Here is a 20,983-nt window from a genome sequence, read left to right as displayed (position 1 = left end):
TGAAGCTATTCTTAAGAATTGGTTGCTTCTCCCCAGAAACCACCCAATGGCATCAACTATCCCCTCCAAAAAGATCTTATTCTCAGGGTGCCTAGGTGGCTCCGTCAGTTAAGTGTCTGACTCTTGACTTTGGCTCAGGTCATGATCTCACGGCTCATGAGATCCAGCCCTGTGTCGGGCTCTGTGCTGACAGTATGGAGCCTGCTTGGGATTCTTTTCCTCCCCATCTCTCTGCCTTTCCCCCATGCATGCTCTCTTTCTCTCAAAATAAATAAACATTAAAAAAAATCCTTTTCTCCTACCCGAAATGTTCATAAGAGCTACCACCACAGTAGAACCTGACTCCTCCTTGGGCTGACTGGACAGTCTGCAGGAGAAGTCCAATGGTGAGGTTTTTGGGTCTCTGGTCCAGAGGTCTGGTTACCGTTGGCCTTGGGACTTCATTGTACAGGGCTTTCGGAGGGTGACCTCTGAATCACACCAGAGCTCAGGCCTCTCTACTTTCAAACACAGCTGCTGAGACTTCTGGGGACAGGGGACAGGCAAGGAGGATTTGTGACAATGCTCTAATGATAACAACTCATGTGTATGGTGCATTTATCATATACCAGGAATCCCCCTAAATTTTTTGTGAATTCATTGCTGTAATACTCACAATAGGACCATAAGTGCTGTACTACCATTATTTGCATGTTAGAGGTGGGGCACGGAGGCATGGAGAGGCCAAGCAGTGTGCCCAGGTTCACTTAGCTAGTTGGTGGCCAACTTGAGACTTGGGATCTGGCAAGCTGGCCCAAGAACCCTAGCTCGCAGTCCCTACTCTGCGCTGGCCCACTATTGCCCAGCAAGAGAGATGTCAGAGCCCCATTTGGCCACATGTGGCCAATTGTTAGTCATGGAGTTTTCTCCCATAACAGCAGCAAGAAGGATAACTCTGAGAGGCGCCTGGGTGGCTCAGTTAGTTAAGAGTCCGACTTCGGCTCAAGTCATCATCTCACGGTTCATGAGTTCGAGCTCCACGTTGGGGTCTGTGCTGATGGCTCAGAGCCTGGAGCCTGCTTTGGATTCTGTGTCTCCCTCTCTTTCTACTCTTTCCCCACTTGTTCTCTCTCTCTGTCTCTCTCTCACCTCTCTCTCAAAAATAAATAAACATTAAAAAGAAGAAGAAGAAGGATAGTTCTGAGAAGCCGGGCAGGCATGCAAGCATTGTTCTGAGGTCGTGTGGAGGCCTGCACCTGCCCCTCTTTCTCTCTCAGCCAGACTCTCCTATTTCCTCACCCACTGTCACCAGCAAATTTGTTGAGCTTTGACCAGAATGACCTCAGACTTAACATACCTGAGACCAAACATTGTCTTTCATCCTAACTCGGCAGCCAGATTGTCTGCAACCAAATGGAGGCTCCACTGCTCCCAGCAATGACCTTTGGAGCACCTTCCCCTCCCTGGCCTAGTCTCCTTACCCGTGAAACACGGGGAACCTTCACCAACCTGCGGTTGTTGCCACGACTTAATAAGATACTCGGCAAAATGGCTTGGCAAGAGCCCGGCATGTAAACACTTAATAAATGCTGGTAGCAACAGCAAAAACAACTCCCCTATTTGTGTTGGTAGCAACCCAGTTCCTCTGACTCCAAAATGTAGTATTTTGGACTCTTTCTTTGACTGTATTGTTTCCTTCCTCTGGGGAATCAGAGCTAGTTCCCAAGGACACGGAGCTGTCAGTAGGTAATATTGTGGTAAAGGATCTGCTCAAGCTTGGGGTTCAGGAGAGGCCTCCGGGCTTAGCAGGAAGCTCGGGTCTAAATCAAGGAAACAGAATGGGTCATGACAGAGGGAGCTGCTCTGGGGGACAAATGCTCACCGCACGGTTTCTGGCTCTCATTTGCTGGGTGCTTGCTCAGTGTTAAACAGTGATCTAAGTGTTCCGTGGCTTCACTCATTTCATCCTTACAACAACCCTCTAAAGTAGATGCTCTTAATGTCCCCATTTTACAGATCGGGAAATGGAGGCACAGATGGGTTAAGGAATGGGAAGACTGGGCTTTAAAGCCAGTCAGCCTGGCTCCAGAGTCTATGCTCTGGACGCCTCGCTTATGCTGCCTCTCTCCTTACAGGCATCAGACGCAGAGACAGGTCATCTCTACATACGTGGGCACCAGGCTGACCCCTGCTCACAGTAGTGACAAGACTACATCTTTGTCTCTCTCAGCCCTCCTCCACACTTTCTCCCTCCACTGCATGTACTCATTCCCATCTGTGGCTGTCTTCACTCAACCAGCCCAGATCTGCAGCCCAGATCTTGCAAAGTCAAACATGAAACCCATAGCCGCCTTCATGAAGCCTTCCCTGGCTAAACACGGCTCACAATGAACTCTGCCCCCTATTCTTTGTTATAATATCCTGTCTTATACCTCACCTGTTTAACTAGGGCGAGGATTATTTACCTACTTATAATCATGTGGAAGCAAAATCAGGGAAAGGTACAGGACTTCCCCAAGGTCACACCAAAGTTCAGCCATGAAAGCGAGATTGGAACTAAGTGCTCTCCTCACGACAGGATACTGAATGCCTGCCTGGCCCCATTCGTATTAACAACCAAAAGGTTCCATTAGGATAATTAAGACATTTATGAAATGTCCGAAAGGACTCTGGGCACTCCGTGGTCTGAGCTGGTGGCAGGAGTGTGCATGTAGACATGAGAGGTCACCAGCTGGCCTCCAGTTAGCCTCAGCAGAACCCTCCCATCATGGACTTCCCGGGTTCCTGCTGATGATTCTGGTGATGTCTCTCTATCCCTGGTTCTTGGTATCCCTCCCACATTTCCAAAACATAATTCAGAGGACAAGTTTCCAATAGTGGAAGGATGTGTGGAAATGTACAAAAACACTAACAGGGTGTTGATATAAGTATATATTGTTCCTTATTTCTGCAGATGTATCCTTCCCTTGTTTACTCTTGGACATGGCCTTGGGAAAGTTAGCATGGCATGCTACGCCAAGATGCAACTTAACAGCAATCACAGGAAAGTACAGTGTCAGAAAACCTAACTACATTCAGAGTAGACTTGTCTAGGCGCCAACCCCAAGTAGTGACAGGCAGGGTTTTAACTCCTGGCTTTCCATCTCCAGTGGATGGAACCAGGATGTCACCTAAATATTTTTCTTTCCCAGGAAGAGTGGCATCACATGCAGGAGCCCCTTTAGTGGAGTGTCATGGGGCTTCTGTTGGACGGACTAAGGAAAAACAACCCCTTCCTTTGACAGTGAGGGAAAGGATGCTGGTTGTTTCCTTCCTAGTAACATCCCTTTGCAAAATGCATGCATACCAAACATATCTTCTTCCACAGGGTTACTAAGAATTCTGCATTTGCTTTTAGGTTGTCACCAGTGGGAAGGAACAACTAGACTTTGAAATGGAACCAAACATATTTGAGTTGCAGATTTATGTTAAGGATGACGTTGGTGTCACTGACCTACAGATCCTGACCGTCCAGGTAACAGATGTGAACGAGCCGCCTGAGTTTCAAGGCAACTTGGCAAAAGGTAAGATACACTGGGGTGTGCGGTACGGCCAGACGGTGGCACAGGGGAGGACCCTGGGGGGGCTGAGCAAAGCAGACAAGTAAGTAAACAAGCAGCTGTTTCCCTGGAAAAGGCATCTGCTTAATGAGCAGGGAATAAATGAAATGTCCTCCAGCACAGGACTCCCAATAATGATGCCCAACGATTTACAAAGCCCCTCACCTCTGTCGCTTCTCTTGGGAATCTCTCAGACCTGGGGAGGAAACTGATACTCTGAGACCTCAAGTGGATCATTCTGGAGGAAGCTGGTTCGAGCCCATCAGAGACTCATCACCGTGTGCTGCGGTCATTGACTCGCTTGTTAATTCTCCCCATGGAGGCCTGGAGGGCAGTGTGTGACTGTCTGCTACAGAGCAGGGACAATATAAAGGACTGGAGCATAGGGTAACTTCCTGCATAATCTTGCCCATGCTCATGCCTTTGAATGCCATCCATACTGACAACCTCCATTTTAGTCCAGTCTTCTCCTCTGAACCCCTGACTCAAACATCTAGCCATCTTACCTGATATCTCCATCTGCCATGTCTAGTAGGCATCTGGGATACTGTGAGGTGACTTTTGGAATGTCCCCAGGTCACCCAAACCTAAGTAGGTTGGCCAGTGGAGCCAACCATGTGATTAGAAGGTTGCAACTCTGACTCCCATCCTCCACTTTGTCCCCACCTCTGTGGAGGGAAGGGGGGTGGAGACTGAGCTCAATCACCAATGGCCAATGATGTAATCAGCCATGCCTTTGTAATCAAGCCTCCATAAAACCACAAAAGGGTGGGGTTGGCAAAGCTTCCAGGTTGGTGAACAAACTCTCTCTTCCTGGAGAGTGGTGTACCCAGAGAGCATAGACGCTCTGTGCCCTTTTCCACATATCATACCCTATGCATCTCTTATATCTATCTGTTCTTGAGTTATAGCCTTTTGCAATAAGCCAGTAATCTAGTAAGTAAAATATTTCCGAGTCATGTGATCCCCTCTAGCAAATTCACCAAACCCCAAGAGGGGATGGTGGGAAACTCAGACTTACAGCTTGTGGGTCAGAAGAACAGATGACAACCTGAACTGGAAATTGACATCTGAAGTGGCGGGGATGGGGTGGGGGTGGTGGTGGACATGTCTCGTGGGACTGAGTTCTTGGCCTGTGGAATCTGAATGCTGTCTCTGGGTAGATAGTATCAGAATTGAGTCGAATTGTAGAACTGCCAGCTAGTGTCAGAGGATTGCTTGGTGGTATACAAAATCTGCCCCACATTGGAATCAGTGTCATAACGTGACATTTACAACTTGACATGCCCCCAAACCAAACCCTCAGCTCCCACTCCACTCCTGACCCCCCCCACCCCCCACCCCCCAAAATCTGCTTCTCCTGTCTTTCCCCTCTTAGCTAATGGCACCTCCAGCATTCCAGTTGCTTGGACCAAAACTTCAAAGTCAGCCATGACTCCTCTCTCCTTCATACCCAACATCAAAACCATTGGGAAATCTTGCCACTTCCAAGTCCATGCAGTCTGACCGCTGCCTGGCATCCTGTCACTACCACCATGGCACAAGGCACCGGTCAAGTGTCACCATACATGACTGCATGGCTTATTGCAGTGGCCGGCTAACTGGTCTCCCTGCTCTGCCCTAGCCCCTGCCAATCTGTTCTCCGCATAGCAGCCAGAAGGATCTTGGGAAATATCAGTTAAATCAAGGCACCCCTCTGCTTAAAAACCTACAGGAACTTCTCATCTCCCTTAAAATGAGAGCCAGAGACTCCTTAAGGCAATCCAAACTGGCAAGATTGCTCCAGCCTCCACCATGTCCTCTCCCACACATTTCCTGCTACTCCTCTGCTATGGCAGTCCCGGCCTCCTCACCGGACTGTCAGTGCCCCAGGCACCACCTGTCAGAGTCAGCGTCTGCATTTACTCTCTGCCCCTCCCCCATATTTATGGCAGCACCTCATTTCTTTAAGAATCTTGACTCAAGTGTCCATGAACCTTCCACAACCACTCCATTTCACGTTGGAACCCAACCCACAACACGCCATTCCCTGATTTTCCCCGTGACGTCTCTCCGTAACATTCACATATTTTGCTCATTTCCTTTGTCTGGATCTTTCCACTATAATGGAAGCCCGGTGAGAGCAGGGCTTTGGGTTTGGGGAACTGCTGCCTTCCCAATGCATAGATGGATATGTGTCTGTTGCAGTAGTGAGAACTCAGTAAATACTGACTTGAAGGGAAGCACGAGCAGTGACGAAGGTGAATGGGAGCTGGAGCTCCGATGGAAGGTGGACTGGGTTTGAATTTTTATGCCCTCACCTCCTTCCTAGCTGAGACAGCCCCATCACTTCCCGGAGCCCGTTCCCTCATTTGTAAAGTAGAGATAATTACAATACCTCCTTACAGAGTGTTATGAAGATAAGGGAGAAAACATAAGTCCTCACCACGATACCTCCAAAGAGTGAGTGGATGTGCGCGTTCTCAGCCCTTTCTCAGAAGGACGGGTTCTCAGAGAGAGAGATACCCCTAGGCAAGGCTGGCGGGGCCAAGGGGCTGGTTCCCCCTGGCTGCGAAAACTCTGAAGTACATGAAACCAATTTCTGGTCCCCTCCCTGAGCTTCCGCAGCCCTCTCCCTCCCTTATTCCTTCTGCACATCATTCATTTCAGCTGACATGCTAAGTTCACTTCAGGAGGTGACCTTGGTTAGGTTTCAGAGGAATTTGCACGTGAGAGTGGATCAGGAACCAGCCTCTTGCAGGAGGCTCCTCCCCAAGGTCACCTCTCAGCAAAGGAAAGGTGGGGAGAGGTGCTGCCAGCTTGGCCACCAAGCACATTATAAATTCCCATAAGCGGTCCGCTCGTGCCCGCCGGCCGGTGGGCTTACTCACCGCCTCCGTCACCGCGTCCGCCTTTCCCACGATGCAGGTGCACTCGGTTCCCTTCGGCCATGTACGGCTGTCCCGGTTTCATAATTCCTCATTTGCTTTGTCTAATACAATGTGTCTTCTTCCACTCTGGACGCCAATATAGGTCTAGACCTGTACATAGTGGAAGGAGCAAATCCTGGATTCGTTTATCAGGTGGAGGCCTTCGATCCAGAAGACACAAACCGAAGCATACCCCTCAGTGTAAGTCTCCTTGTTAAACAAGAAGGGCTTCTCCAAGCTGCCTTTGACCCAGGAGCCTGGAGCCTCGGCCTGCGGTGGGGGGCCGTTGGGGCAGTGATATGGGAGGACTGTGCTGTTCATAGCATAGAGTACAGGGGGTGTTGGAATGGATGAGGGAGCTCTGGATACCCCGGATAAGATTCATGGCCCTGTGTGATCTTAGACGAGTTCTTAACCTCTCTGAGCTTCCATTTCTTCCTCTATAAAAATGGAAGAACAATAGCACCTTCCACAGCTGGGGGACTGTAAGTATTAAATCATGCACATAAAGCCACTTAGCACAAGTGCCTGGCATATTAAAACTGCTCAGTATTTTTAAATTCTAAGTTAATACAAATCCAGCCATATTCTTTAAACATTTTTTTAATGTTTATTTATTTTTGAGGGAGACAGAGTGTGAGGGGCAGAGACAGAGAGGGAGACACAGAATCTGAAGCAGGCTCCAGGCTCTGAGCTGTCAGCACAGAGCCCGATGCGGGGCTTGAACCCACGAACGGTGAGATCATGACATGAGCCAAAGTCGGATGCCCAACTGACTGAGCCACCCAGGCACTCCCCCCACACTCCCAGCTATATTCTTTTAAAAGTAAGTGGAAAATGTGTATCCCAAAGGTCGGCATTAACACTTGTTTTCAAGAGATGAGGTCAAGCTGTTTGGAGCCAAGTTAAAAAAAAAAAAAAAGAAAAAAGAGTCCCAGAAATTCCAAAGAACAGGAGGAATCCCACAGAGAAAAACCAGAGTCTAGGCCCTGGAACCTTCCCTCACGGTTCAGTCTGAGATCTTGCTTCTCTCCCTTTTAAATCCACTCCCTTAAAGACAGCTGCCGGTGGAGCTCTTGTAAATGCTAACCTTTGGGCGAAGGAGCTTCTCAGCGTGTCCCCGGGACAGGGATGCTTTGGCTCCCAGCTCTGTCCCCTGAAGTAGCTTGTGCGCCCTGCAGCTGGGCAGCCCAGGTCGGAAAAAAAAGAACCAGAGCCAGCCAGCCAGCCAGCTAACCTTGGAGCAGGCATTGCTCTGGCAAATCCCACCTTACAGAGAAGCGAGCGCTTGAAATATGACACTCGGGGAACTGGTAACACCGGGAGGCTGTTTCGGCTGTTTGCTACGTGATTTGCAGCCTCAACAGGGCTACTTTTTCTAACACGAGGAAGCGAGGAAGCAAGCCTTGGGTATAACCTCAAGCACTAATATGATACAGTCGGCAGGGTCTGAAACAAAGCTGTTTTAAGATTAGTGGGCACATCTTAAGTTACAGAATAGACTGTTATTATCAGAAGATGACCCTTCTGTCCCCCCAAAATAATTTATTCAAGATTCTATTTGCATGAATACCTGGAATATGCAAACACTTAATGGATCCCTACTATGTGCTAAGAGCCACACTAGGTGCTTTAAATGCATACTTATGAGTAACATACTTGCTATGTAAGTTATAAATGTGTTGGTCTGAAAACAACAGAAAACTTAATCACAGTGGTGGATGTGGGATTTTGTTTTTCCTCCCATAAGAAGCCCAGAGGCAGGCAGGCAGTCCAGGGCTGGCTCATCTACTGCCATCAGAAACCTGGGCTCTTTCTATCTTTCTATCTTTCTGTTCTTTCACCCAGAGTATGTTGGTTTTGTCCTCTTTCTATTTGCCTCATGATTACAAGATGGCTGCTGTACCTCCAGGCTTTACCTTTAAGTTCCAGGCAGGAAGAAGAAAAAAAAAGCAGGAAGGGGTACAGGGTGAAGGGAGCAGGCCAGCCCAGCCTGTACCTTTTTTGGTAGGAAAACAAAGACGCTTCTGGAGCCCCTAACCAGAGGACTTCTGTTTACTCCTCACTGGCCAGAGCTGTGTCCTACGGGCACTGTGGCTTGATGGTGACCAAGGGAAAAAGGATTTCAGATGGGTCGGCAACCCAAATTATAGTACCTCATTTATACATTTAATTCATTTCAACATTTACCAAGAATCCACTATGTGCCCGGCTTTCTATTAGATACTATGGACTCAAAGATGAGTAACACACATCTTTGTACCTCAAGAAGTTTAGAGTCTGGGTGGGAGACATTCGTGCACACACCAAATCATTATAATTCAACAAGATAATTGCTATAAAGATGCAGTGGGGGCAAAGTGGAAGGACTCTCCGACTGCCAAGAAAAGGGTTTATTTTTAAATCCCCATCCTTAATAGATCTTTCCAAATTATACAGAGGGAATAAGGCCATAGCAGTCCCTTTAAAAACACCTCCTGGGGCACCTGGGTAGGCTCATTTCAGCTCAGGTCATGATCTCACAGTTTGTGGGTTCGAGCCCCACGTCAGGCTCTGTGCTGACCACTTGGAGCCTGGAGCCTGCTTCAGATTCTGTGTCTCCCTCTCTCTCTGCCCCTCCCCTGCTTATGCTCTGTCTCTGTCTCTGTCTCTCTCTCTCAAAATAAATAAATAAACATTAAAAAAATAAAGTAAAAACCCCTCCTGGATCAGGTTGTTATGCTTTCAGAGCAAGGGAAGCAGCCAGGTGGGTAACAAATGCAGCAGGCGTTGTTCCCTTAAAAGAATATGTAGTGCCATCCAAAGAGGTCTGAGCTCAGCCGCAGGGGCTGGGGGCCTGGAACTAGCTGCACCCATAGCTTCCACAGTGTGCTTAGGAGTTATTTGCGGGAGGGGGCCCTTCAAGTGCAGCAGAAAGTGTTAGTGAAGTATTTAACACCTGCACTAGAACTAACAGCTGCGCAGAATGTTCCAGCCTGCAGAAGCAGTGAGCATGATGTAGAAAGAACCCTTTCTCAGATTGGAAAGGAATAGCAGTTCAAGAAGTGACACAGCACGGCCTTTGTACTTAGACTTTTTATTCTGGACGCTCTGGAGGTACTAAACGACATATTTGCTCTATATAAGGAGAAAGGAGATGGGTTAATTTACTATTCACCGAACCTGTGCCTCTTAACTTTGGCTGTAAATTAAAACCAGAAGAGGAACCTAAAAAAACAACAGATATCTGGGTCCCACTCTGCCGAGAGTCAGATGTGACTGTCCTGGGGTGTGATCCAGGCATCAGGCTTTGCAAGCCCCCAGGTGAATCTCTTGAACAGCCAGGGCTGAAAACCATGGGCATGTTTTCCCAAATTTCCCAAGTATCTCTCCAAGTTTCCCATCCTGTGGGTCTGGGATGGGCCTGGGAATCTGCAACTTTGCCAAATACCCCAGGGGGAGTCTTCTGGTTAGAGAGGCTGGGATGGTTTCTCAGAAGGCGTTCCGGTCCCTGCGTGAGAATATTTGCAGGCTGCTTTTAAAAAACCATGGACTGGGGCGCCTGGGTGGCTCAGTCGGTTGAGCGTCCGACTTCAGCTCAGGTCACGATCTCGCGGTCCGTGAGTTCGAGCCCCGCGTCGGGCTCTGGGCTGATGGCTCAGAGCCTGGAGCCTGTTTCTGATTCTGTGTCTCCCTCTCTCTCTGCCCCTCCCCCGTTCATGCGCTGTCTCTCTCTGTCCCAAAAATAAATAAATGTTAAAAAAAAAAAAAAAAAAAAAAAAAAAAACCATGGACTCCTGGAATACAAACCGCTCAGGTGATTCTGACATTGTACTCTTTGAGGACCACAGAACTGAAGAAGCAAGCACGGGCTTTAATGGAACACCAAAGTAGAGCCGGGAGCTCTGGCACTGTCCGGGCTGCGGCTGTGACTGCTGCTGCCCATGCTGCCAGGAGGGGGGGGGTGACATCGGGGGGAGGGAGGCACGCTGGCCTGGCCCCACTTCAGTTGGTCGGGAGCTGCCACCAACCCCCGCAGAGGGACCAGCTGTCCAAGCCGGGGCGCAGGACACAGCCTTGGCCTCATGAGCACCTGTCCTTGTCAGATCTACCCAAGAGCTGGGACTGGAGCAACGTGGATAGGGTCAACTATGCCAGTGTCCCCAGGGGGCCGGACCATCCCCCCATACTGTGGTGCCTGCCAGGTGCATGGCAGCACCACAGCCAGGATGGCGGGTAGGATCCACAGCAAGAGGAAGGGGGCGTGCTCCCTGCACCACCCCCCACCGTCCCCATGCTGGCAGCACAGCCTGTAAAGGACCCTTGCAAGGACGCTTGCAACCTGGGTTCCTGCGCAGGGGTGACGACCTGCAGGTGTGGGGGTACGCCCACCGGCAAGGCATCCCTGACGAGGCCTGCAACAGCTACCAGGCCAAGGACTGGGAGTATGACAATGACCAGGAGCTTAACCAATGTGGAACCTGCACGGAACTCAAAGACAGCCATGCCGTCCAGAACTACACCCTCAAATAGGTTGGCGACTATGGCTCCCTCTCCAGAAGAGAGATGTTGGCAGAAATCTACACCAAAGGCCAATCGGCTGCAGTACAAGGGCGACAGAGAAGACGGCTAACTACATAGGCAGCATCTATGTCGAGAACCCAGACAGGGCCTACGTAAACTGTGTCATTTTCTTGGCCGGCTGGGATGTCAACCATGACACTGAGTACTGGACGGTCCAGCGTTCATGGGGAGAACCATGCAGTGGGCAAGACTGGATGGATAGTGACCGGCACCTATAAAGATGGGAAGGGTGCCAATTACAACCTTGCTGTCCAGGAGTCCTGTGCATTTGGGAACCCATCCTAAAACAGGTCTCCAGAAGGGCATGTTTTAAGAAACGGTATCATGTAGAGCCTGGGTGGCTTAAGCATCTGACCCTTGATTTCGGCTCAGGTCAATCTCACAGTTCCTGGGATGGAGCCCTGCGTGGGCTCTGTACTTACAGCTTGGAGCCTGCTTCCTCTGCCCCCCTTCATTGCCCCTCTCCTGCTTGTGCCCTCTCTCTCTCTCAAAAGAAATAAATTAAGAAAAAAAAAGAAAGAAAGAAATGGTATCATGAACCATAATCAGAGGGGATCCTGTTGTTAGGGGCACTGGGTCGGTACTGCAATGGTCTGAACGAACTAGGGGTTGATATTTCAAAGTACCTGATGGCTGGTCATTGCACTGAGCACCTAGAAGATGTGCCTCACATGCAGACTGCTGTGGTGCTGGCTGGAAGGGCACTTCAGAGGGAAGAGTCTAAAAGGGGATGGCTGAGACCCCTCCGCCCCCCTGCCCCCAAACTGGCCACTCCCCTGCCATCATCACGCAGCAAACCATCTACCTGGCGAAGATGTGATCCGCAAGACAATTATGTGACCTCCACTCCCTTCAATACATGATGTGGTATTTTCTGTTTGGTGACTGTGGTCTATAATGTGATCAAAAGGTAAAAGAGGTCAGACTTATCAGTGGTGAATAATCAATGGTAGGGGCTCAGGGAGAAGGGGGCCATTTCAGATTGCCCGAGTGATGACTAAAATACACGACTTCCCACAAGAAACAAAACAAAAACAAAAACAAGATACCCAAGCATGTGCATGAAGCCACCCTGGGTTGGTTTGTGCCTATCATCTTACCTGATGGGTTCCAAGGAGTTGCCTTGCTGGTGGGAACTCCTGAGGAGGAAGAACGGATTAAAAAATAGCTCTAGGACAGCTCCGGAACCCCAACTCCCTTAAAATGACAAATCCTGCAACCTCTATGCAGCTTAATGAACTGAAAGTGTATCACAGGTAACATACAAGTGCAGGCTAGTGCAGAGACCTCTGGCATTTGCTCCTGCCTTTTTAAGGAAATTTTAATAGCATGTTGTACATTGTTTGGGCCAGCACCGCCCAATACAGCTGGCATGTGGGCCAGAAATGACTGTGGTGTGTGTCATTTTAAATGTTCTAGTAGCCACATTGAAAAGGTAGAACAAAATAGGTGAAATTAATTTTAATATACTTCTTACATTTTAAATACTCATACACAAACTACTATCGTTTCTAACCCATAATCAACATAAAAACGATTCATGAGATATCTTTTAATGTTTTTGTAATTTATTTTTGAGACAGAGAGAGACAGAGCATGAGCAGGGGAGGGGCAGAGAGAGAGGGAGACACAGAACCCGAAGCAGGCTCCAGGCTCTGAGCTATCAGCACAGAGCCCGACGTGGGGCTCGAACTCACGGACCGTGAGATCGTGACCTGAGCCGAAGTCGGACGCCTAACCAACTGAGCCACCCAGGCGCCCCAATTCATGAGATATTTTACATCCTTTGCTTATAGTGGGTCTTTGGACTCATTGTGTCCTTTATACTTACAGCTCACCTCCTTTCAGACCAGCCACATTGAAAATGCTCAATAGTCGCAGGTGCCGGTGGCTGGTGGCTTGTGTTGTTTGGCACAGGCCTGGATCCAGCTTCAGCTCCCCCTCCCCATGCACCTTCTGTGTCGTGATGGGGTACAGGTGGAGCACGCTCAGAGGCACGCGTTAATACTGGGCTCAGAGTGGTGTGTATGTGAATAACTCCATTTCCTGGCATTTCTCCTCTGGGCCCCCTCCCCCAGCCCTGTCTCTACTTCTTGAAGGAGGTTCAATGAGATCCAACCCCCTCCCACCCAACTCCCACGCTCCACCTCCCCCTCTGCTCGGAAATGGCCACCGTGACTGCAGCAAAGCCTCCTCGGAGACTCTGAGGACGTTAATCAGTTTCGCAGCTGGAGGCAAAGTGATGTAGAGCAGCAATTCCTCCATTAAGGAGCTTTCTCTTGGCCTTTCCATTAGGGAAGGACTTTTGCATAAAGTGAAATGTGCTTTGTCTTCACCAGGGCAGACAAAGGATTAAATTAAAAGAGCAATAACCTTGCTACTGGCTGGGCCACCAGGAGGGCAACAGAGGAAGTAATTCTCTCCCCGCCTCCATCTTGCACATGGCTCTGAGAAGTGGCAGCAAGCTGTGTCTTTCCATCTTCCTGGGAATAAAGTGGTCGTTTATGCCAGGGCCCTCTGGCTGGGACTTTTCAGGTGCTTCGAGCGGCCCCTTGTTTCTGGACGAGCTGAGACCTTTGCCTGGGCCCCGTAACTCTAGTGAGAACTGAGATCTCCCGGCCCAACTCCTGCCCATTCCCTTCTATATCGTTCTGGCAAATTCTGCCCTTGATGTCCTGTCCCTTGATGTCCCGAGTGACAGTGCCCTTCCTGCTTCCCACATGTCTCCACTCCTACCACACAGACACACAGACACACACACACACACACACACACACACACACACACACACAGATACACACACAGACACACACACACCGCTTTGCTCAGTGCCCCCCTGGCAACTGCCTGCTAACTCAGGAGTCACTGCCAGAAGTCTTTGCAAAATGAGTTGTACTCCAGGTTCTTGTTAAAATGCTCCAGAAAGGAAAAAAACAAACAAACAGTGGTATTGGACTATTCCCCTTCCAAATACATCACCACTGGTGACTGTTCATATGTTGAGAGAGACACTTCCTTGAGCGGACGGGGACTGTTGTCCTTAAGATCAGTGAAGCCTGAACCAGAGAGTACGACCCAGGCTGATTACGGAAAAAGAAAGACGGAATATGAGAGGATAGATCGCTGGCAGCTTTACCAGTAAAGGATTACACATCTATAGCATTCTGAATTTGTAAATATGGCTCTTCTTAAGAACATTCCAATATTTGCCTATAACCCACTTAGCTCACCCTCCTAACAATACCACACAAGCCAAGACATGTTAAAGGCTTGCAGTAGGATTTTTATGGTGTTTTTTTCCCCCTCCTAGGTACCCTTCCCTCCCACTCCTGCCCCCCACCTCCCACCTCTGAGCTGGGATGGGGGGGAACAGGGATCAAGCCTTTTTATACGATATTCATCTTACACTGAAAAATACCACAGGCACGCAGCATCACATTTATAACTCGCCACAGCCCACTTGGAAGATGGTGTCACACGCCCTTGGTCCTCCGGGTGGGTCTGGGGGCGTGTGGCTTGCTGAGCTACTGGACTTGGGAGGGATAGGGCTCCTTCCTTCCCTCTGGAGACTTGGCCCCTGGAGGTTGACTGCTCTGTTCTTGGGAGACTAGAGGCTGAATGCTCGCCCACTTGATTCCACTGCAGGCCTGAAAGCAACTGAGGGCCGCAAACCAGCACAGGTTGGATCCCGATCTGCCTCCGGCTCCAGCTGTAGCGAGGGAGCCCAGGCGGAGGTGGTGAGCTCTCCCTAGGGAGCCTGACATTTCAGGAAACTGGGCCAGCTTCCTCCCGCCCTCCTTTCTCCTGATGCTAGTGGCACAATAAAGGGGGAATGGGGCAGGAAGCTCGGGCTCTGTTGTCTTCCACACTGAAGCCTTTGTGTCCCAGAGCAAACGGTAGCTGCCAAGGGGCTGCAAATAGAGAAGCCTGGGGTGGTGGTAAAGGAATATTCCCAGCGGGGACACTGAAGCGCTTGTCTGACAAGCATTTGTTAACCGAATTGATCTGATTACTCAGGACTTTTCTTAGCCAGTAGTGGAGCAGAGAGGGGGTGCAATCGGTCCTCATTCTATTTAATTTCTGTTTTCCAAGAATGAATATCAAGGGAGCAGCTTTGATTAAACAAGCCTTTAAAAAGGGGAGAGAATGCCAGGTTTTACAGAAAGCTTTGCTGAGTTGCTGGCAAATGGCCACATGACACAATATTTTTAGTCTATGGATATTATCTCCCTTCTAAGTACAAGCCTGCTATTCCCATTAACACAAGCTCGTAGGTTCAAGGATAAAGGAAATTAGCCTGGTGCTAAAAGAAAAAAAAAATCAGGATTCCAGGAAATCAAACTCTTAATAAAAATGAAAAAGTAATTCCCTACGTTCCTGATCCTACAGTCGTCACCGCTTTCTGTCTGCTGCTGGGTTTTTCCTCCTCGCCCAGACATGGGCAGGACTGGGGAAGATTTCATACTCCAGCCTAGCATTACCCAAGTAAAACAGATTTTTTTTTTTTGAAGTTTGGCAAGATTTTTGTCATTGTTGTCGCCTGCTTTAAAAATTTTTTAGGGTGGGAATGCTGGTCTTAGATGGGAAATAAGAAAGAGGAAAACCCCAATATTTAACATTTAACAAATATTTATTTTTATTTTTTAAAGTTTATTTATTTATTTTGAGAGAGAGACACCCAGAGAGAGAGAGACAGCATGAGGGGAGGAGGGGCAGAGAGAGAAAGAGAGAGCGAATCCCAAGTAGGCTCTGTGCTGTCAGCACAGAGCCTGATGTGGGGCTTGATCCCATGAACTGTGAGATCATGAACTGAGCTGAAATCAAGGATTGGATGCTTAACCGACTGAGCCACCCAGGCACCCGTTAACAAATATTTATTGATTGAAAAAAATTTATTGAGCATCTATTATGTGTCAGACACTAGAGATAGTAATGAATAAAATGAAGCCCTTCCCCTCATGGACCTTACATTCTTTTTTTTTTTTTTTTAATTTTTTAACGTTTATTTATTTTTGAGACAGAGAGAGACAGAGCATGAACGGGGGAGGGGCAGAGAGAGAGGGAGACACAGAATCTGAAACAGGCTCCAGGCTCTGAGCTGTCAGCACAGAGCCCGACGCGGGGCTCGAACTCACGGACTACGAGACCATGACCTGAGCCGAAGTCAGACGCCCAACCAACTGAGCCACCCAGGCGCCCCAATGGACCTTACATTCTAACCAACAGTAGTAGTTTACCTATATTGGGCGCTTACCATGTATCAGGCACTGTTCTAGAACTTTACATGATAGCCTGTTGGACATGCCCTATTATTATTACTCTCTGTTGCATAAGCTCTTGCAGCTGGAAAGTAGTAGAACCAGGAATCCAACTCAGCAGTCTGGCTCCAGAGCCACCGCACTTGACTCTTATGTTCTAAATGGGTCTGGGTCCCCCTTGTCTGTTCCCATATCGTATCCTATATTTATCTCCCTGTGAGCATGTCTCTCACATCTTCTTTTATGTTCCCCCCCATTGACCATCGGCTTTTGGAGAGTAGGATGTGTGTATCATCTCTGTATCCTGAGAATTTCTGCTATTGGAGACTCACCAGAATGGGAGACCTATCTTCCAGAGCATTAAACACATTGGAAAGGCATTTTGAATCAGGTGCACATAGTAAACACCCCCCATGGCTCTATAAATCCTGCCATCCCGTCACGTACAGCTTGAGCCTCTGATCTATGGGTATGTGAGGATTCTCTGCAGGGAAGGCTCTGCTCAAAGACACAGAACTGCTCTGTGTGTACAGACAGCTGCAGGGCTAGGCAACTGCTGCCCAGGCTATGAGCTGGAGAGACGGTGGGGGCTTGGGATTTAAACATCATACCTTTGAGTGCTGCCAAGCTGCTTATACAATTTTGGGGACTGGAAGAAGGGCGTTCCTCAGTGCTGCCCAAATATTTCCCCTTAAAGATGGGTAAGAACCAGCAAGAAAGCCTTAGTAAAATAAGCCCTACAGTAGAATGCTGTGCCATCATTAACCAATCAGGCTGTAAGATAAGATTTAAGAATATGGGGAAGCGCTCAAGACACAAATGAAAAGAACGAGAGAATGTAATTTTGACTAGAGCATCATCTCAATGTTCTGGAGGGTATAAGTTTGCATAAAAAAAGAATTGGGCCACCTGGGTGGCTCAATTTGTTAGGCGTCTGACTCTTGATCTCAGCTCAGGTCTTGATCTCACAGTCATGAGTTCAAGCCCTGTGCTGGCCCCTGTGCTGGGTTCCATTCTGGGCATGGAGCCTACTTACAAAACAAAACAAAACAAAACAAAACAACCCAGAAGGCTATTTGTGAAAATGATGGGACTTTACAGGTGACTAATATTGGGTATTTTTTAAATACTTTTCTTTCTTTCCTAATTTGTGTGTAAAAAATATGTTTTATTGCAGTCAGGGAAGTGGTTAAAAACCTTCTATTGGCCCCTGATGAGACCTTTAATCTGTTTTCTGTGCATTCTCTCTCCTACGGGGAGCTTAGCTGTGATCACACGACACAGCAAATCGCCAGGTTGGAAACCTTGGCTGTGTTTCCTTTGATTCTAGACTTCAGGGGCTGTGGCTCTGATTGCAAAATCTCCACTGATTATTTGATCCAGAGACCTAAGGCCTTTAGGATAGATCATGTCTCATCCTACTAGGAAATAATGAAAGCTTCAGACCTTAAAGCCCTTTGGAACAAATGGCTATAAACACGTAAGCCTCGAGTGTTGCTGTGGATCTTCACATTTTCAAGTGTTCATTCTGATTTAACCCTCACAATAACATGGAGGAGCACTTGGTGGTCTTCTCCATATATTATAGGCAAGGAACGGACTTGTCCCAGATCCTGTGGTGAGGACCAGAACTTGGACTCAGCTCTTCTGATCCAGGTCCTTTGTCTGCTTTGTTGACTCCATGATGGGAGCATAGAAGCAGTCTTGATGAGCACCCATGGGTAGCACGGAGGTGGTCCTCCCATGGGCTGGCCCTTAATGGGCTGTGTAGTTAGTCCTGCAGATGGTTCCCATATAGAAAGAGTGGTGGTAGGCAGGGAGTCACCAAGAGAGCTGGGCTGGGCACTGGGAGCCATAAAAGATGAGACTCTTAACTCCCCAAGATGTGCAAGGACTTGACCAGTGGCCATAAACCTGAGATCAGATTCTAAAATAGCCCTTCTATAGCTCCAAACCACCTTTCAGTTAGGACTTGAGGCCCTGTTAACTTTCTTTTTTCTCTCCCACCTGTCCCTTCCCTTTTCCCTTCCATCATTTCAGTGAACAAGGTTTGTGAGCATTTTTGCACCCCACTATATCATAATTTCTTTTAAGGGTAGAGACCAGATCGTGTTTACTTCAGTCTTGTCCTATTACCTAATGCATGGTAGCTGTGTTTAAACAGTGTTGGCTAAAGCCAAGACCTAGACTGAAAGCCAGACATCATCCTGAGAAGCAAACATGAGAACATGGCAACAGGGATAGGGAGACTAGACTCAGAAGCAGAGGGCATAGACAGGACACCCTTACACTCGTCTGTAATTGAGGCAGGACCTGGGGACCAGCTCCTCAGGGTGTGGTTTCTCAGGTCAGAGGCTCAGACCAGCAGATCCAGAGCTTTCTTGAGTCAGGAACCAGTAAGTCCAAGAACTATACATTGGGCTGCCTCCCAATGCATCAGGAATGTTCCGTGGGCCAAGAATATAAAATGAGATTTGAACAAACTAGTCTCCAGGGGAAAGATGAATAGGTACTCTTAGTTACATTCTTTGCTTCCTTGTTTTTCAGTATTTCCTGATATCCCCCTCAGTGAACTTCAGACTGTCTGCTAGTGGGACCCTCTTCTCCACAACAGAATTTGACTTTGAAGCAGGACACAGAAGGTAGCCTTTGCCAATGACCTTGCTTGAAGGACTATTTATCTGAGGGTCCAGGAGCATGCATCGTGCAGCTTGAGGGCAGTGAGGGAGGCCCTGAGCGGTTTGCTGCTTTCCTGCTGAGTTCAGAGGGTAGTGAGCCCCCAAAAGAAAGAAGGAATAAAATTCTCTGGAAAGCCTCCTCCCCGCTCCCAAATCTTCATCTCCAGATAACAAGAATGGAGGTGTGGGAGATGTGTCTCCAAGAATCTGGAGGCTTGCCTCAGGTGCCTTTCTGGCTTGGGAGAGGTTGCCATCAGAGCTGTTTTCTGACATCACAGCAGCAGGGTGGAGGCAAGCAGGCAGCTGAAGAAAGAGGTGAGGAGAGACCAGGGTTTGAGGATGCAAACACACAGGGTGACACGGGTCCAACCCAGGTTTGGCTCTTGGCTCCTTGCCTGGTCTGAGAACCAGGCCAGTTACTTAATCCATGGGAACTTCGGTTTCCGCACATGGACATGATACCTGTTTGCAGGGATATTGTGAGGAACAGCAGAGATCCAGTGTGCAACATGGCAGACGTGAGCAGCCCCCAGGGAATAAGGACTATGGGGTGAGAGAAAAGTGGAGGCGTGGGTTTTAGAGGCGAGGAAAGAAGGGTGGGCGTGGCATTTCGGACTCTGTGTGAGCATGTGAAGGAAGGTGGCCAGAAAGAAGCAGACTTCTTTCCCCCTCCTTCCCTCCCCATTCCCCCCCCCCCCACTCCGTTTTAAGGTAATGTCAGCAAAGCTTGATTCGCTGACACGCAATGTTTCCCTGCCAGTTTCTACCTCACTGCTGGAGTGAGAGATAGCCAAGGGCTCCAAGCTTCCACGACGCTCCACGTGAATATTGTGAACATCAACGATGAAGTCCCTCGCTTTACCAGGTAGGCCTGAGGGCGTGCAGGGCTCCATGGGCCACAGCCATCATCTCTCCCAGGCGGCCCAGCTCTCTCAGACGCATTTCATACAAGACAGAGGGATAGTTCCCCGATAGGAAGCCTCCCGGGCCTCCCCGGCCCGGAGGAGACACAAGAGACCTGAGAGCTTCAGTGTCCTCTCTCCCTGAGCCTCTGGACTGACATCTTCCACCTTGGCTCCTCTTTCCTCCACACCAGGGATTGTGGGTGTGCTGGGGAGGGAGGAGGGGCTGGACACGGTGCTGCTGGAGTGCAGCTGGCCACTGGGCACGTGTAAAAGGTACTTTTATAATCGACTGTTCAGCATGAATAATAGCAAAATCCTAGGGCACGCGTCACCAGTCAAGACTCTATAAAGACCACTGGTAGAACGTTATCCTCTCTGACCGAGGAGAGGTCTCTTTCGATGATACTTAGGAGGCCTGCCCACTGTGGGGTGCTCTAAGTGTCTTCCGCCACGGGCTGGGGGGATCCAGAAAAGAGATGTGGCTGTATCTGGCAACTCCTACACCCGGCAGAGGTGAGGTGAGTCTGGTGCAGGGAGCCTGTGGGAATGGGCCTGCACCAGCCCAGGCATAAAGGGGAGCCCCAAGCCTGTCATAGGTAGGGGTTTAGGAGGGGAAGGTGGCATTCTGAGCTAGCATACGACCCTGCAAACAGCTTGGCTTGCTGGTTACCAGACTCTTCCTGCCCCGGTTGCTGAGGCGGGTTCCGGAGCCAGCCACGAGGAAACTGACAGAACCACCGGCCTGCTAAGTGCTAATAACTGATTTAATGGCTGTGAATAAATTCAGCTCAGGAGACTCCACCAACGGAAAGCCACTGGGCCCCAGAACTACACGGAATGCTTACAGAAATGTTCTGAGACTGGGAGGTATTAAGGCCACCCCATTCGCAGGCCAACCTGCTACCATTTGGCAAAACACACCACAGTTGTGAAACTTCTGGATGCTAACTGTCTGCAGCCCTGTTGCCGGATGTCAACGTGGAGGGAGCGACAGCAGATACACTCCCACATAACGCTTCCCATCAACGTCTGTTGCCAGGTTAAGCTCAGAAGGATGATGCAATGCATTTCTGCTGATGGGTTCCTCCAGGA

At 49.0% G+C, this 20,983-nt stretch overlaps 1 protein-coding gene and 1 pseudogene across 1 annotated transcript in view; both read left to right on the top strand.

Annotated features, from left to right (window-relative positions):
* The window catches only part of CDHR3 (cadherin related family member 3), a 65,105-nt gene that overhangs the window by 11,577 nt on the left and 32,545 nt on the right, over positions 1 to 20,983 (top strand). The window contains exons 3-6 of the mRNA XM_042915418.1: positions 3,377 to 3,542; positions 6,591 to 6,688; positions 18,856 to 18,950; positions 19,747 to 19,851. Coding sequence (XP_042771352.1) covers positions 3,377 to 3,542; positions 6,591 to 6,688; positions 18,856 to 18,950; positions 19,747 to 19,851 — 464 coding nt within the window. The remainder of the gene's footprint in view (positions 1 to 3,376; positions 3,543 to 6,590; positions 6,689 to 18,855; positions 18,951 to 19,746; positions 19,852 to 20,983) is intronic.
* Positions 10,267 to 11,335, top strand: LOC122213620 (annotated as a pseudogene).

Source organism: Panthera leo, chromosome A2 (assembly GCF_018350215.1).
Source record: "Panthera leo isolate Ple1 chromosome A2, P.leo_Ple1_pat1.1, whole genome shotgun sequence".
Taxonomy (NCBI): Eukaryota; Metazoa; Chordata; class Mammalia; order Carnivora; family Felidae; genus Panthera; species Panthera leo.
This window is presented reverse-complemented; position numbering and strand designations above follow the sequence as displayed.